This window comes from Nycticebus coucang, chromosome 2 (genome assembly GCF_027406575.1).
Source record: "Nycticebus coucang isolate mNycCou1 chromosome 2, mNycCou1.pri, whole genome shotgun sequence".
NCBI classification, from domain to species: Eukaryota; Metazoa; Chordata; class Mammalia; order Primates; family Lorisidae; genus Nycticebus; species Nycticebus coucang.
This window is the reverse complement of record NC_069781.1, coordinates 100,279,214-100,293,266: the sequence shown is the minus strand read 5'-3', so window position 1 is coordinate 100,293,266 and position 14,053 is coordinate 100,279,214. Positions and strand designations below refer to the sequence as shown.

General features: G+C 41.8%; 1 protein-coding gene across 2 annotated transcripts in view; it reads left to right on the top strand.

Moving 5' to 3' along the window:
- Window positions 1–14,053, top strand: part of AOPEP (aminopeptidase O (putative)) — a 422,485-nt gene that overhangs the window by 323,630 nt on the left and 84,802 nt on the right. For both annotated transcript variants that reach the window (XM_053577274.1, XM_053577284.1), the window contains exons 12-13: window positions 11,750–11,812; window positions 12,160–12,234. In XM_053577274.1, the coding sequence (XP_053433249.1) occupies window positions 11,750–11,812; window positions 12,160–12,234 (138 nt within the window). The remainder of the gene's footprint in view (window positions 1–11,749; window positions 11,813–12,159; window positions 12,235–14,053) is intronic.

The window sequence follows — 14,053 nt, the reverse complement described above, 5'->3', positions numbered from 1 at the left end:
GAGCATGGCCAGGTGGTGGCCAGTCAGCAAGCGTACATGGGTCAGGGTAACAGGCAATAGTTGTCAAACTGCGCACATCTAAATCTGTTTTATAAAGGATAGCCTTCTCGTTACACGCCTCTGAGTGTTGTCTGTTCTTTCTTGGTGCTCGACACTCGCTCTGCTGAGACCACTCAGCAGAAGGCCTCACCCTTCCAGGTCAGCCCTCCATCAGGGCCTTCATGACCTCTGTATTTTCTGCTTCTGATCCTGTCTGGTCAGAACCATCACCATCACGCTGTAAGTGGGCTCCAACCAATTTCATGCATAAAATGCAAGGCAACATTATTTTGAGGGTAATGAACAAGAATGAAGGCTGGGTGGAGGAGGAAGATCAATTACATTATTTCCAAACTGATTTTTTTCCAGAGCATTTTATCATGCTGTTTTGTTTAGCATGGCCAATCCTATATTGGATGAAGAAGGCAATGAATACATTAAATACAGGTTTGGAGTCAGCTCTACCACCACTAAGTTATATAGCACTGGGCAAGCCACTTACCTGCTCTGAGACCTCATTGCTTCTTTTAGAAATGAAGGCAGCTGAGTGAAGGCCTGAGCCTCTAGGAGCCTTCTGCACTATATGCTATGTCCAGGGACCACTCTGAGTCCTATTCTCTGTATGTAACTGGTCATCTCTGGGAAGAGAAAAATCGGGATTTTCTTTTGTCTCAATATCTTTCTGTCCTTGGAATCTGTTGAATTGCCCTCTTATGTGTAAAGGTTGTCCTGGTTTTGGGAGAGTTTTTACACACTTCATCTTATATGGTGTCTTACAACCTTCCATGATCAAGACACCCGGTTTGTGCATTTCTTTTCTCTCCCACTGGAAAATTGCTATTGAAGAGATTATTGGGAGAAAACTTAAGTAATAATCAATCTGTAAGAGCATTTATACTGGCTGACCACTGAAAACTAGGCATTTGCTTCTAGTTCAAATTGATTATTCACAGATATTAACCTGTTTGACCAGGAGATTAAAAAAAATTTTTTTTGCTAGGCTTATTAGTATTGAGCTTCCTGGAGATTAGTAACATCTAAGGTCAGTTTTTCCTTGGACAGTGACAACTATTATTTCTGAGATACATTTTGAAATGTAAAAATAAAATATTTGTTTATGTCTGTCGTCTAAACAAACACGGGCAAAAGTCCAGTGGTTCCAGGTTGCCTTTTAAAGGAGAGGGAGGCTTTAGGACCAAATGCTCCAGAAAAAGCACCTCTTTTTTTATGTTGCTTTATATTTAAATCATTAGCATATTTTCTGCTTAAAAAAAACAAACATAACCAGTAATCATGTTTATAAGAAATTGCTACATTGATTGCTGCATATTTTATAGCAAAATGTTGCTGTTTTTTATGTTGAGAAAGTAGAACCTACTTGGGGTTGAAATGATCAAACCCAGATGCTTTCCTAAAATTATATTTTCGGTGCATTTATATGTCTGTTACAAAGTGTGCTACATGCTAAAAATATTTTCCTTTGTAGGCCGAGGGAAATTTCAAACCACATTGAGGGATACATATATCAGATGGTTTTTCTTAAGTGTGTTAAGGGCATCCTGGTTGTTATTAGCTCCGACTTTACAATATGACATTATTTATGCCAAAAAGCTTCACAATTCAATTCTTCTTTAATTTCAGCAACTTTATTGGCATGAAAATGCATAGAAAGGAGGCCAAAGTCAATATATCAGAATTTGGGACTAAGACTCCAGGGCAACAAGTGATAATGGGATTCGGCTGGAGATAACTCCTTTATCCTGGGGGTCCATTTCCCTGGGACCAGAGAAGTCAGCTCCCATGTCAGGCAGCTTCTCTCGCCTTTTTTTAAAGTACTTTTTCTCATTTTCTTTTCTTCTCTCCCTTTTTCCACAGTCATACATGCTGTCACTTTTCATGACACGTGGCCAAGGAAAGATATACTTCTCTTTAAGACTCTTCTTGATTGTATTTATGACAAAGTTGTTGCTCCAGAGTTGTCTCCAGTTGTTCCTCCTCAAATTGTGTTTCCTAGTCACTGCCATTGATTTTTTAATTGAGGGACATCTGCTTGGATTTTGCATGCTTCTAGTCAATTAAGCTGCAGATGGGTAAATCAAAGAATATGTAGATTGTCTGATTCTCTAGAATTAATCCTTCCCTCTCCTCTTGCCCCCAGTATATTGGAGGATCCTGTTTTACCTTTAGAACATCCAGAATGAAAAACAAAGACTCTATGTCTTAGGTGCATTACACGTAATAGCTGTTTACTTCTCCAAGTCACAGCTCTTTAAGATAGACATAATGATTATTGTACCCATTTTATAGATGAGGAAGCTGAAACCCAAATCTGTCTGAGCCCACGTTCTTAATTATTACACTGGTTTTAATTCTTTTTTTTTTTTTTTGTAGAGACAGAGTCTCACTTTACTGCCCTCGGTAGAGTGCCGTGGCATCACACAGCTCACAGCAACCTCCAGCTCTTGGGCTTACGTGATTCTCTTGCCTCAGCCTCCCGAGTAGCTGGGACTACAGGCGCCCGCCACAACGCCCGACTACTTTTTTTTTTTTGTTATTGTTGCAGTTTGGCCGGGGCTGGGTTTGAACCCGCCACCCTCGGCATGTGGGGCCGGCGCCCTACTCACTGAGCCACAGGTGCCGCCCTATTACACTGGTTTTAAATGCGTGTAGCTACTATTAGGAATCCAAGAAAGAAAACTTGCTTTCTCATGTTCACTAGTTGCCGTCTCGAGGGACAGGTACTTATTTGCAGTGGTTCAGATATGCCATATCTGGGCAGGCTGTGTCCCCAAGAGCATCAAGTCTGTGTGGTTGCCAGGTCAGTCCTTTTATTATGATGTCACAACTCCGTGATTTTGATACCTTTGAAAGTTATCTTAGATTCAAAATAGTAGAAGGGAAAGAGGAAGGGAATTAGCATTTCCTGGTCTACTTTGTGTCTCTTGCTGTATATGCCATCTCATTTCATCCTCAACACGGGATTATCTCCATCTCATAGGTTCAGGTTCTATGACATGCAGGCCCGAGGCCACATAGCCTCTCAGTGGCAAGAACAGAGGGTACCTAGGTGCGAGTTGTCTACTATATATGTCCTTTACACTGTGGCTTTGTACTGAGACAGTTAAGCCACATTCCGAGGATGGCACTTAAAAACAGCAACAGCATATTTGATTGTGCACTAGCATGACTTCAATGTCCTTGAACCTCAGAGATCAAGGCAGTGAAAATAAGAAATGCTCATATAGAAGGCAAAGATCAAACAGACCATAATATTTGCACAGTAAATTGAAATCCATTATTATAAAAGCAGTCAGAAAAGACCAGAATATAGTTAGATTCAGTAAATTCTAACATACCTAACATTAATTTGAATGTAAATGAACTGGGTAGATTCTTAAATCCTGCATATTAGAAGGTGTTTATGATAAGTCTAATAAAGCTCTAATGTTCTTTGTGGTTCTTTTCCAACTATCATACTGGTGAGCACAAAAGCTGTGTTATGTACAGAATGGCTGGGTTTATCCCTAGTAGAAAGAAGTTATGTTTGGTATCTAAAGAACAATGAGAGTTTGCTGCTTGGCTGATCAATGCTGGATCAAGTTCACATTCCCCGGCTCCCACTCTCCCACCTACACATGCAGGGGGTGGAAGCAGGCACAGGAGGGAGGACAGGTCCTTTTTTCAGAGAGAGAGACGTGAGCTAGGGCTTTCCTAATATGGACACAGCTGGGCCTGTGTAGCATTAAACCTTGATGTAATCCACTGCTGGAGAAAACATCCTACAAAAAGTTAAGAGATTAGCAGCCAATTAATTCTGGCCCTTCCCATTGTTTTCCTGGAACACCTCCTTGTATGGGGCTAAATGTTTGGTGAACAAACATTTTGGGAAAGAGTTTTCTCTTACATACTATTTATATTTGAGACAGCCACTCCACTCCCCAAATGTAGTGGATTTTACTTTCCTTACTCTGTGTGTTTGTGTCTGTGTGTGTGTGTGTGTGTGTGTGTGTTTGTGAATAATTTTACCTCTTAATAGATGAAGGATGATTCAGGCCCATTCCTCTTGTTTGCAAATTGTGACTTCATTGCATTTCTTTTGGAGGCCAGATAACAGGCAACCCAGTCCGAGTGCCAAGGTTTTTAAAAATAGACATGCCAGGGCCACATACTCCCCACACACTCCCTCCTTCAAAGGCACTGTGGAGCACTGATGTGTCCATATGCACACACTTGCAGACGCCACACCCACTCCCACTTAGGAAATAATGGGAAGATACCTGGACCTGGGTGTGTGCTTTTCTAGCTAGTGAAATATCAACATATGACATATTTGTGTTTTCAATTAATTAGTAGTTAATACCTTTTGTAAGGCACTTTGCCAGAATAATTTTCACATAGCATCAATGTATGTGTGTGTGTTTGCTTTCTAAATAAAGGAGCCTATATGGCTAAAGCACAGCACCCAAGACTCAAGGAAGTCAGCATGTGTTGGTTCCTGAATGGAATAGTGGGACCTCTCAAACCCAGCAAAGAGTCTTTTCCATTGGTTCACACTGTTCCCTAATTCTAGCCTGCAGTCTTCCAAATGAAAATGTGTATTTCTTTTTTTTTTTTGGGGGGGCGGGGGCTGGGTTTGAACCCGCCACCTCCAGCATATGGGACCGGCGCCCTACTCCTTGAGCCACAGGCGCCGCCCAAAAATGTATATTTCAAGGAATGGTCAGCAGCCATCCGCATAGTGGGAATTTCATCTGCAGGTGATAAGTTGGAAATAACACCTTCATGTTTGCAGCATGGCAGGTCAGCATTAAAAGCAGCTTCCCTGAAGACAAGGACCTAGGCTCGGGATCTAGAATGGTATTAACTTCAGAAAAAAAAAAAACTCCATGAAGTCAAATATTCCATCTATTCTTGAGGAACATTGAAATCCTCCACTTCTCATTTAGTTTGTGTGTGTGTGTGTGTGGTTGTGTGCGCACGCTTTATTTATCTTGCCCAGTAGTTTATACCCAAGTGTAAGCTGCAGGAAATGCCACTCAGATCATCTGGACAGCCCGTCCTGCCATTGTGTCTGCCATCTCCTCAAATGGATTAACTGTAATCGGACACATTGTAAGTGGCTATCTCCTGTGGCGTTGACCTTGAAATTTAAATGTCTTCCAAACCTCTGGAATTTTTTTCATAGTAACCTATTAGAGACAGGACATCATTAAAGTGATCTAAACCAGTGCTTCTGAATGCTGGCTGCACAGTGGAATCTCTAAGGTGGGGAGAGAGCTTTAAACAAGACTGATGCTTGGGTCTCACACTCAGAGATGTGAATCTGAGTGGTCACAGGGGCACTGGGATTGGTAAAACCCTCCGTAGTGGTTCTCATCAGCAGTCAGGGTGGGAACAAGTGGCCTAACTGCTCCCTATCATTTTTAACTCTTTAACATTATACTGCCTGTGATTCTTGAGCCCCATAAAATACTGTAGTCATACAGGTGTTAAACAGGATATATTAATGTATATATAAGTCAATAGATTTTTATGGTATCAGATTATATTTTTCAGGCTATGTTTTGATCTGGTACTGATCTAATCACATAATAAGCAAATTTTTTGAAGTCAGACAGTCACACTAGATGTTCCCTAAGCACTCACACTGGAGTAGACAAAGTATTACATTTTGAACCAGGAAATAGGAACTGCTAAAGATACCGAAATTCCCTGAGACTCACTTTCCCTGTGTTTAAGACTGTGAGAGGCACCAGCAGCACAGTGTGAAGGGGAGCACTTTGCAGACTGTTCAGTTCTGTGCAGACTGGCCACCCTCTACCATTTCTAAGGTTCTGTGGTGGCTGCTGTATGTGATGCTTCAGTACATTTTTTTTTTTTTTTTGGTCTTAAAGTCACTTCCCCCTGGCTTCTGGTAATGTTGTCTTGCTTCTTAATTCTAATAGTCTAGAACTTAATACATAACAACTGCTTCCTGTTCTAAGCAGATTACATATGGCACTTGATCTTCACAACTCTATGAGAAAGTTAGGCTTAGAGAGGTCACGCAACTAATATGAATTACACCTAGACAAGCCATCCTTGTGCTGTTTATACCATACTGTATTATGGCTTTGTCCATAGGACAAGGATGGTGTCTTACTAATCAGAAAATCTGGTGCTCTGTTTTACCGTAGACATTCGGGGGGTGTGTGTTAAGTCAATGACCTGTCACATGTCTGACTTACATCTTCTGCTGCAATCTAAGCCTTTTCCTCTGGTTTTGGTATCCAAAGAGATAAAATACTTTATTGGTTAGCATTTTTATAATAGCTCTGTGTGATGTTTATATGGTATTGTGTTCATTTTTTGTCTCATTTGATGACAATTCTTTTCCTTGGCAGAGTTTAATCACATGTCCCTAACTTGGAAAGAAAAACTAGAACCACAAATTTTTTTCAGACCCCCCTCCTTTCTCCTTACCAAAGAGAAAAAGAAAATTAAAGAAGGAAAAATATAAACCTTAGAATATTTTACTTATTCATACTCCCCCTTGTCCAAAGTGGAGTTGAAATTGTTTCCAAAGCAGATAAATATAACCTGATAGGAATAAAATAAGACAAATGAAGCAAATGGGGCCAGGAATTCAATTAGCATATAAGATGCACACCCTGAAGTTCCTACACCTGGCTAAAGTAGGGGTCACAGAGCTCTAAGCTTTCTAGAAGAGGGAAATGGGATAAATTGTAATATCCACGAGGCAAAAGTAAACCAGTTGCCTAAGTCCTACTATTCCTGATGTTGTTACTAGAGAGAAATTTGTCCTGTGGGTCCTCACAGAAAATTACTATCTAATGTAATAAACAACCCTCTAAAACCATCTGTCCAGTAAACATTGTGATGGATTTTATGGGGCTGTTTCTTATAATGCACCTCAATAAAGGTTGATGGCTTCTTACTAGAATTTAATACTGTAAGAGGACTTTCACAGAGCACCCAGAAAACAAAGTCCAGGGCCAGCTTTATGGTGGTCTGGCTTATTCCAAGAATAGATTTTAGAGTATCCAGGCTAAGAGTCTGGGTATCAAGAGAATCTGAACCTCCTGAAAACTGGTCTGTGTGCGCTGTAGGCATATTTTTTTCTTAATCCGTTACCTTTCATCGGATCATCAGAGACAGTCAAGAAATGAAACAACTGAACATTTTAAATGTCGTTCCCTCAGTCAAGCTCTGTAAAATTTTTTGAGCAACAATGAGACCAGAGTTTTGGTTCCTGAGAGAAAGAAGTTCTATTAGCCAATTCACTGCAGAGCCATAAGCTTTAGCAATCAGCTAAGCCAAGCATGGGATTGATTTTCTCTTTTGAACAGTATGTTTTATAAGGACTTCCACTAAGAGGCTCATTTGGCAGTGCCAGAATCTTCAGAAAGAAACTAGGTATTCATTTAATATGGAGAAAAAAATGGGCAGTAATACAAAATTATATGTAATTTTTCTAAAATCAACCAAAAAAATGTAGCCTTTAAAAACAATAGACATTTAAAGACATACCATTTGATAGCTTTGCTCCTAATCTTTTCTTGCTATTTTTGCAACTTAATTTAACCTTGATTTTATTTCTAGACCTGTGTAGATTCCTACAGAGCACATTTGAAACCAGTGGATGTTTGTGGAACACTCTACCTTGTTTGGTATTCAAAGGTCTTTGGCTTATTATAGTGGATGGTTTTCCCTTTGCTGCCCAAAGGACTGTGAATTGCCATCTGAGGCTATTTGGGATCATTAAAGAGCCCCAGCTTGTTTGCCCAGCAGTCCTTCTAGTTGGCTAGGAAGGCCTGCCTTTCCTGTCCATTTCTCTGTATTGCGTCTCACTCACAAGCAGAAGCAGGAAGAGAACAGGCACCCATATTAACAACCGGTATCTCTTTCCAGTGAAAGGAGTAATTTCCTCTTCAACTAAGAAAAAGAAGAAACTCGAAAAAGCTTTTCCCTCCACAAGTGATCTCCAATCACTAGGTTAAGTAATTTTAAAGCAACGGTGTTTCCTTCGGCCTCTGAAATCATCTTCAGCTACTAGGAACTACTTTGATAAGAAAGTTTCTTAGAAAAAACTTCCTTTGAAAACTTGCATCTCTACTAGATGAGACATTTTAAAAGATGTGATTGAAATGGAAAACAACTGTTTTTAAAAGATAGCTTTAAAGTGTTTTTTTGTCACATTCTCCAAGGCAAAATTTTAAAAGTTAAATGTAAATTTTAACTTTTAAAATTTCCAGTTTTTAAAATTTCCTTCAGCCTGTGGAAAAGGGAGATCCGGGTTGAGCTGAACACAATCAAAAGGTATTAACATTTGCCCAGAATCAGGCAACATGTTAATCTTTCAAGTTAGGTTAAATTCATCTCCTAGTACTATATTGGAATACAATTTTATAATTATAAAATTATTACATGAGGGAACCCTTCTCATTTCTACTTGCATTTCGTAAGTCATTTTAGAACTACCCTGGCAATGTAACTAATATCCCACGTTCTCTGTTTTTTGAAAATGCACAGTTCTAGGCTCTTTACAAATTAAGGTATTTTCGTGGTGAAACAGACAGGAGTAATTGGGAAGATCTTCATCTTAAGACTTCGTCCCCTTGAAATCTGATGTGCTATTCATTCATTTCTTCTTTTATCTTACCATTTACTTGATGTATTTATCAACCGTCTACTATGTGCCAAGCAGTACTGTAGTTGACTGGACAAAAATGAAGAAGAAAAGAGGCAGCATCCATTTCTTCTTGTAGGGTAAAGTTCAGTTGAGAAGGCAGACATTCAAATAAATTAATAAAAATAGCTGTAAGAACTATATAACACAAAGAATGAGCCCTAATGTAAACTGGACTTTAATTTACAATACGGTATCAATATTGGTTTCTTATTTGTAACAAATGTGCCATACCAGTAATGCAAGATGTTAATATAGGTGAAACTGAGGGGATGGGGTAAAATATGGAAACTCTGTGCTGTCTGCTCAATTTTTCTGTGAACTTAAAACTTCTCTAAAAAGTGAAATCTCTCAATTTAGAATAGAAAATTTTAAGTAACTATAAAAGATAATCACTCTAAAGGAAATAAAATGCTCTTAGAGAGAATAGTGGGTGACATAATTTGGACTGAGGAATGAGGGAAGACCTTGAATTTTTAGGCTTGGGATTATAGAACAAGTAAGAGCTAGACAGGCAATGAAGTGAAGGAACGGTGTTTTGAATGGAGCAAAGTGATACCATTTGCATCAGCTATGAAAAAATAACATTCTGGATTCTCTGTGGAGCATGGCTTGTGTGAGGGTGAGGCCTGGATGTGGGGCAAGAGGACAAACCAGGGGACAAATTAAGAGGCAATTAAAATGGACCATAGCTTTTGCTTCCTACTCAACCAACTGGAAGAGCAGAGTGACAGTAAGCTGTTTCCTTTTCTCAGCTTATGCTAGGTTCCCCATGAGATAGGTGCTTAGGAAGAAAAAGAAAAAGCTTAGAACTTAGACACAGTCTCAGTTCTGAAGATCTTTCCAGTGGCTTGTTGGGTTTTATAGAATTAAGGACAATTGTGCGTACATACACGTGCATGTAGATGTATTTGAGACTACAGCCAGATGAAAATTTTAAGGGGGAAAAAAGCCTTCAGATACTAACTATGTAGCGGGAATAACTACATTTTCATAGAGGTCTGTGTAAGATTTAATTTACAATAGTCATCTTTATTCTTGTTACTGGATTGTTGGAATTTACTTTGGATTTTGTTTCGTCTGAGACTATCTGTTGAAAACTTGTTGACAAATCAACAAAGAGTACCCTCAAGAAAGGTCCACTTCAGCAGAACACTGCTTTAGTCCATCAGTACTGAACAGTTCCGATCACAGTTCCTAGGAACAGAGTGAGCTCCCAAGGAAAAAAAATCCTAGTGGGTAAAAAGAAGTGCTTGCCAGGATAGATTTCTATTGATTCTGGAGCTGTTATTAGTAGATGGAAGCTTGAATATTTGAGTTCTCTTTCCATTTAAAATTAAGCAGTTCTGCATAATCCACTTCACTGTTTGTAATTTATTTACCTGCCCACGTGTATGTGTGCTCAGAATTTCCAAAACATTAACTATTTTTATGCATTTCCTTTGCAATAGAAAAATTGTATATGAGGGTTGTACATGATACATAAGATTTGATAATATGATGAAAGTCTTTAGCAAATGAGTATGCATTTCAGAGCACCTAGCACATAATGACACAAAATGGTTAATATATCTATTTATAATTACTCTCTAGAGTTAGACTTTCTGGAAACACAAAGTAAGAATCCTCTATCTGAGTAGACCTGTTGTCGTTTTTTGAAATAGACGTGCATTACCAATGTAATTTAGTCTAGTTATGCATATGGATTGAAGGGATAAAATAGTTTGCCATTCTGATGTCTCCATTAAGAAGCTCCTCTGTGTAAAATACTCCATGGCAAAGTTGCTTCTATTTAAAGTAGTGAGTTTGATCTTGGCTTTGATCTAAACCTTTGATCTTGAAAGAAGGATGGAGTAGCAATAGAGGGTAAGATAGATTTTCTTTAAAGAACGCGATAAAGTTAAAGGGATGGTCAAGATCAGCAAACACGAGTACAAATCCGACTCCCCTCCCCAGCCCTCACCAGCAATCTGGGTCAGCCAAGCGTTGATGCGGATGGGAAGAAAGCCTTTTGGGGTTGATGGAAAACTTGGGTTACCGCAAACTTTTATAAATCAAGTAGAAGCTTTCGCCCTAATTATGAAAACAGATTGATCTTTTAAAAATTCTACCCAGTCGGGTAGGGGTCCGCCACAATTTGGGGGTGCGGGTGCACACCGGCCTGGCGAGTGCGGCGTTGGCGGCGCTGAGCCGGAGCGTAGCAGTTCCCGCGACGCATCACTGGAGCGCGGGGCTCTGTTTTTATGCGCTCCTGATTTCTCCCGGCGGAGGTCACCTGCCACCGCCCCGGAGTCCTGAGGGGCCACTGAAAAACGTCTACTTAATGGCGTCTAAAATCCATTCCTGGAGAAAACTCCATTAGGAAAGTTACTTTCCCTCCGCAAAGCCCTGGGGACGCAGGCTTCTAACCCGAGGAGCTAATTCAGACTAGCCGCGGGTGGGGGCGCTTCCCCGCAAGCCCCTTTCACGTGCGGGCGGACAGCATTTCGGTTCCTCTCGCAGCGGAGAAACCCTTCCGTGGGTACCCGGAGGCTCGAGGAGGGGTGGTGGAGGAAAGGTAAGGGGCGCGCGCCCGGGGTCTGTCAGCGCGTGGGAGGGCGCGGGAGCGCGGACGCAGGCTGGGCCCGGGGAGAAGCAAGATGTTTGCGAAGAGAACAATAAAATAGTCGGCGCGCGGGGCGGGGGCGGGGGCGACGGCGACCTGCGAGGAGGGCGGTGCGGCCGCCTATACCTTTAAGGCAGGCCCCGCCCCCGCCCCAGCGCCCGCGCGCCGCCCGCGCCGCCGCCCCGGCCCCGCGCAGCCCGCCGTCCGCGCTGCGCCTTAGGTGCTGCGGGACTCGCGCGCCTGCTGCTCCGGCCGTGCGAGCAGGGCGAGCGCTGGGCAGGGGCTCCGGCGCCCCATCTCTGTCCTCACCTACCGCGGGCGAGGTACAGGGCCGGCGCGCCGAGTTGGCGGGGCGCGAGGGAGGGAGGCCGGGGTCGCTCCCGCGATAAACTTGACTCTGTCCCCTTCCCCCGCAGCCGCTGCAGAGGGAGCGTCAGGCCGGAACGGAGTGCGGGCTCGTTCGGCAAGTGAGCGCCGAGGTGAGTACGGGCGGCGCGTCCCCGGGGTGATGGGTCCCGCGCCGCCGACGCGAGACAGCAGTGGGTAAGATGGCCCTTGTTCGGGGCTCCGGCGCGCGCGGGCGGCAGACCCGGCCCTTGACCGCAGAGAGCGCCCAGGCCGAAGGTGACGGCCTCGGCGCGCATCCCGGACAGCCCCGGGGCCCCCTGCGCGGGTGCGGCCTGGCGAGCCTCGAAAGGTGCCTGTGGCTTCCCCGGGAGGAGCAGGGAAGGCAGCGTCGCATGGCGGTGCGTCGTTTCTCACGCCGGGGGGCAGCCCTCAGGACCTGTCGTCTTGTTTAAAATCCTCTTTGGTTTTTGAACTTCAGGTCACGAAATGGGTTCGAGTGAACCGGAGACCCCGAAAACGGAAACGAAGGGGGAAGGAAGAGGTGTTTGAAAAGGTAGGGGTCCCCGAAAGAGAGTACTGAGTGGAGGTCTTGATAAGTCTTCTGGGCCCCGGACGATTTGGTCACAACAATACAGTAGCAATTTTATAAACAAGTTTTTATTCTAATCCACAGACTTAATTTATGTAGTTTTATAGAAACACAGTATACTGTATTCTTCCAAGTAAGAGTGACCCAGGATGCAGATTTGTTTTATGCTCATTAAATATAGCAATAGGACTTCCGTGGGTTTCATTATTATTTTAGACCAGTAGCGTTTATTATCGCAGTCTTAAGGTACCTCTGAAAAATGAAAGTGTTCTGAATAAATCTCCCACAGTATTTATTAGGTTTGTGTGTTTGGTCGTGATAGATACAGTACCACTCTCACTCACTTAGTTTTTAAATTGGAGCCATCTCAAAAATGGGGAGAGATGAAAGAAGTGGATTACTTTTAAAACACTAGGAGGGATTTTATTTACTGTAAAGCAAATGAGAAATTTGTTTTCCAAGTTTCGAATTTCAACATGTTAGTTTGCAGAAGTTTGGACTGCCTATTTTCTCCCGAAAATTGTGTTTAGTTAAAACTTGATTTGTCATTGTAATAAATATTATGAAATATGGTAAGTAGCTTGTTCTTTTCTAAGTGACTTTTATTAAAAACTCTTAAAAGTGAATTGTGTTTTTTACAAATGTTATACGGCAGATACGATTTTTGTTGCTTTTGCTTAATTATGGTTCACTGTTTTTTAATTCTTGATAGCACCAAGGGATTAAAATAGCGGTGTGTTGTTTTTCTGCTGCTAGAATGTATGATGAATCACTCTTGATTCTGAAGCCAAATTCTTGCTGATAGCATTGCTGCCAACTTCTGTGATGTGTTGCCTTAGTTTGGGCATTGCAGTGTCCGAGAATGTGCACAAAGCACATCGTAATGAAGGTGATACCAAAGTTTCAGAGTGCATTTAAGGATACTAGAGGGCAGCTCCTAAGAGAGTTGGAAAAAGAACTGGCCTCCGAGTATAGTTGTTTGTAGCAAGACGTTCATTGCGGGCAAAAGTGGTACCTCAGCGCTTTTTTAAAGTCATGTATGTCACTTCAGTTAAACAATAATAGAAAAAGTTGTCATTTTGGCCATACTTAAGTTTTCTGACCATACCTCCACATGCTCCAGAAGGCTGTGTTTCACTTCCACGGTTTAGGTGTTTTTAAAATGTTCGTGAAGTGATGAATGAGATGGTAAAAACATCCAAAGAAGGAAAAGAATTGCAGCTTGCTTAGTATTTTAAGTATTGTAGCTATTATTTTTTAAACCAAAAGTAAGATTACCTAAATGCACAGCGTAGCATGTAAAAAAGAAGAGGAAGCCTTTATCTTTGAGGATCACTAGATATTGTCACTACCAAAATCTGAACTAGAAGTATCCACATTTGTGATACCCGTGATTCTAGCCGCTGTCTCTTCTGAGAAGGGAAATGGAGAGGCAAACCTCCCCTAAAATGGGGCGGATTTTACCTTCCAGGAGATTAAAGTTCCTTACTCAGTCATTTCCCCTGGACAAAGGCTGCTGCGTTAGAACTTAGGTGGGGGATGCACTTATAACTGTCTTTCCTTGGAAAATAAAGGCAGCAGTTTTAAAGAAAACGTGGAAATAAAGTAGATTAGGACTAACAGAACTTCCTTTTAAGGAATGAAGCTTAAAGCTGATTAGTTTTGGGGGTGGGGTGGGGAAATCAAGAGTCATATCAGAGAATATTAATTATCAATGTTTCCGGTCTTTTCTCTGGGCTCTGCACAGCACTCCAGGAACTCTTTGTCCACTGTTTTGCTTCTG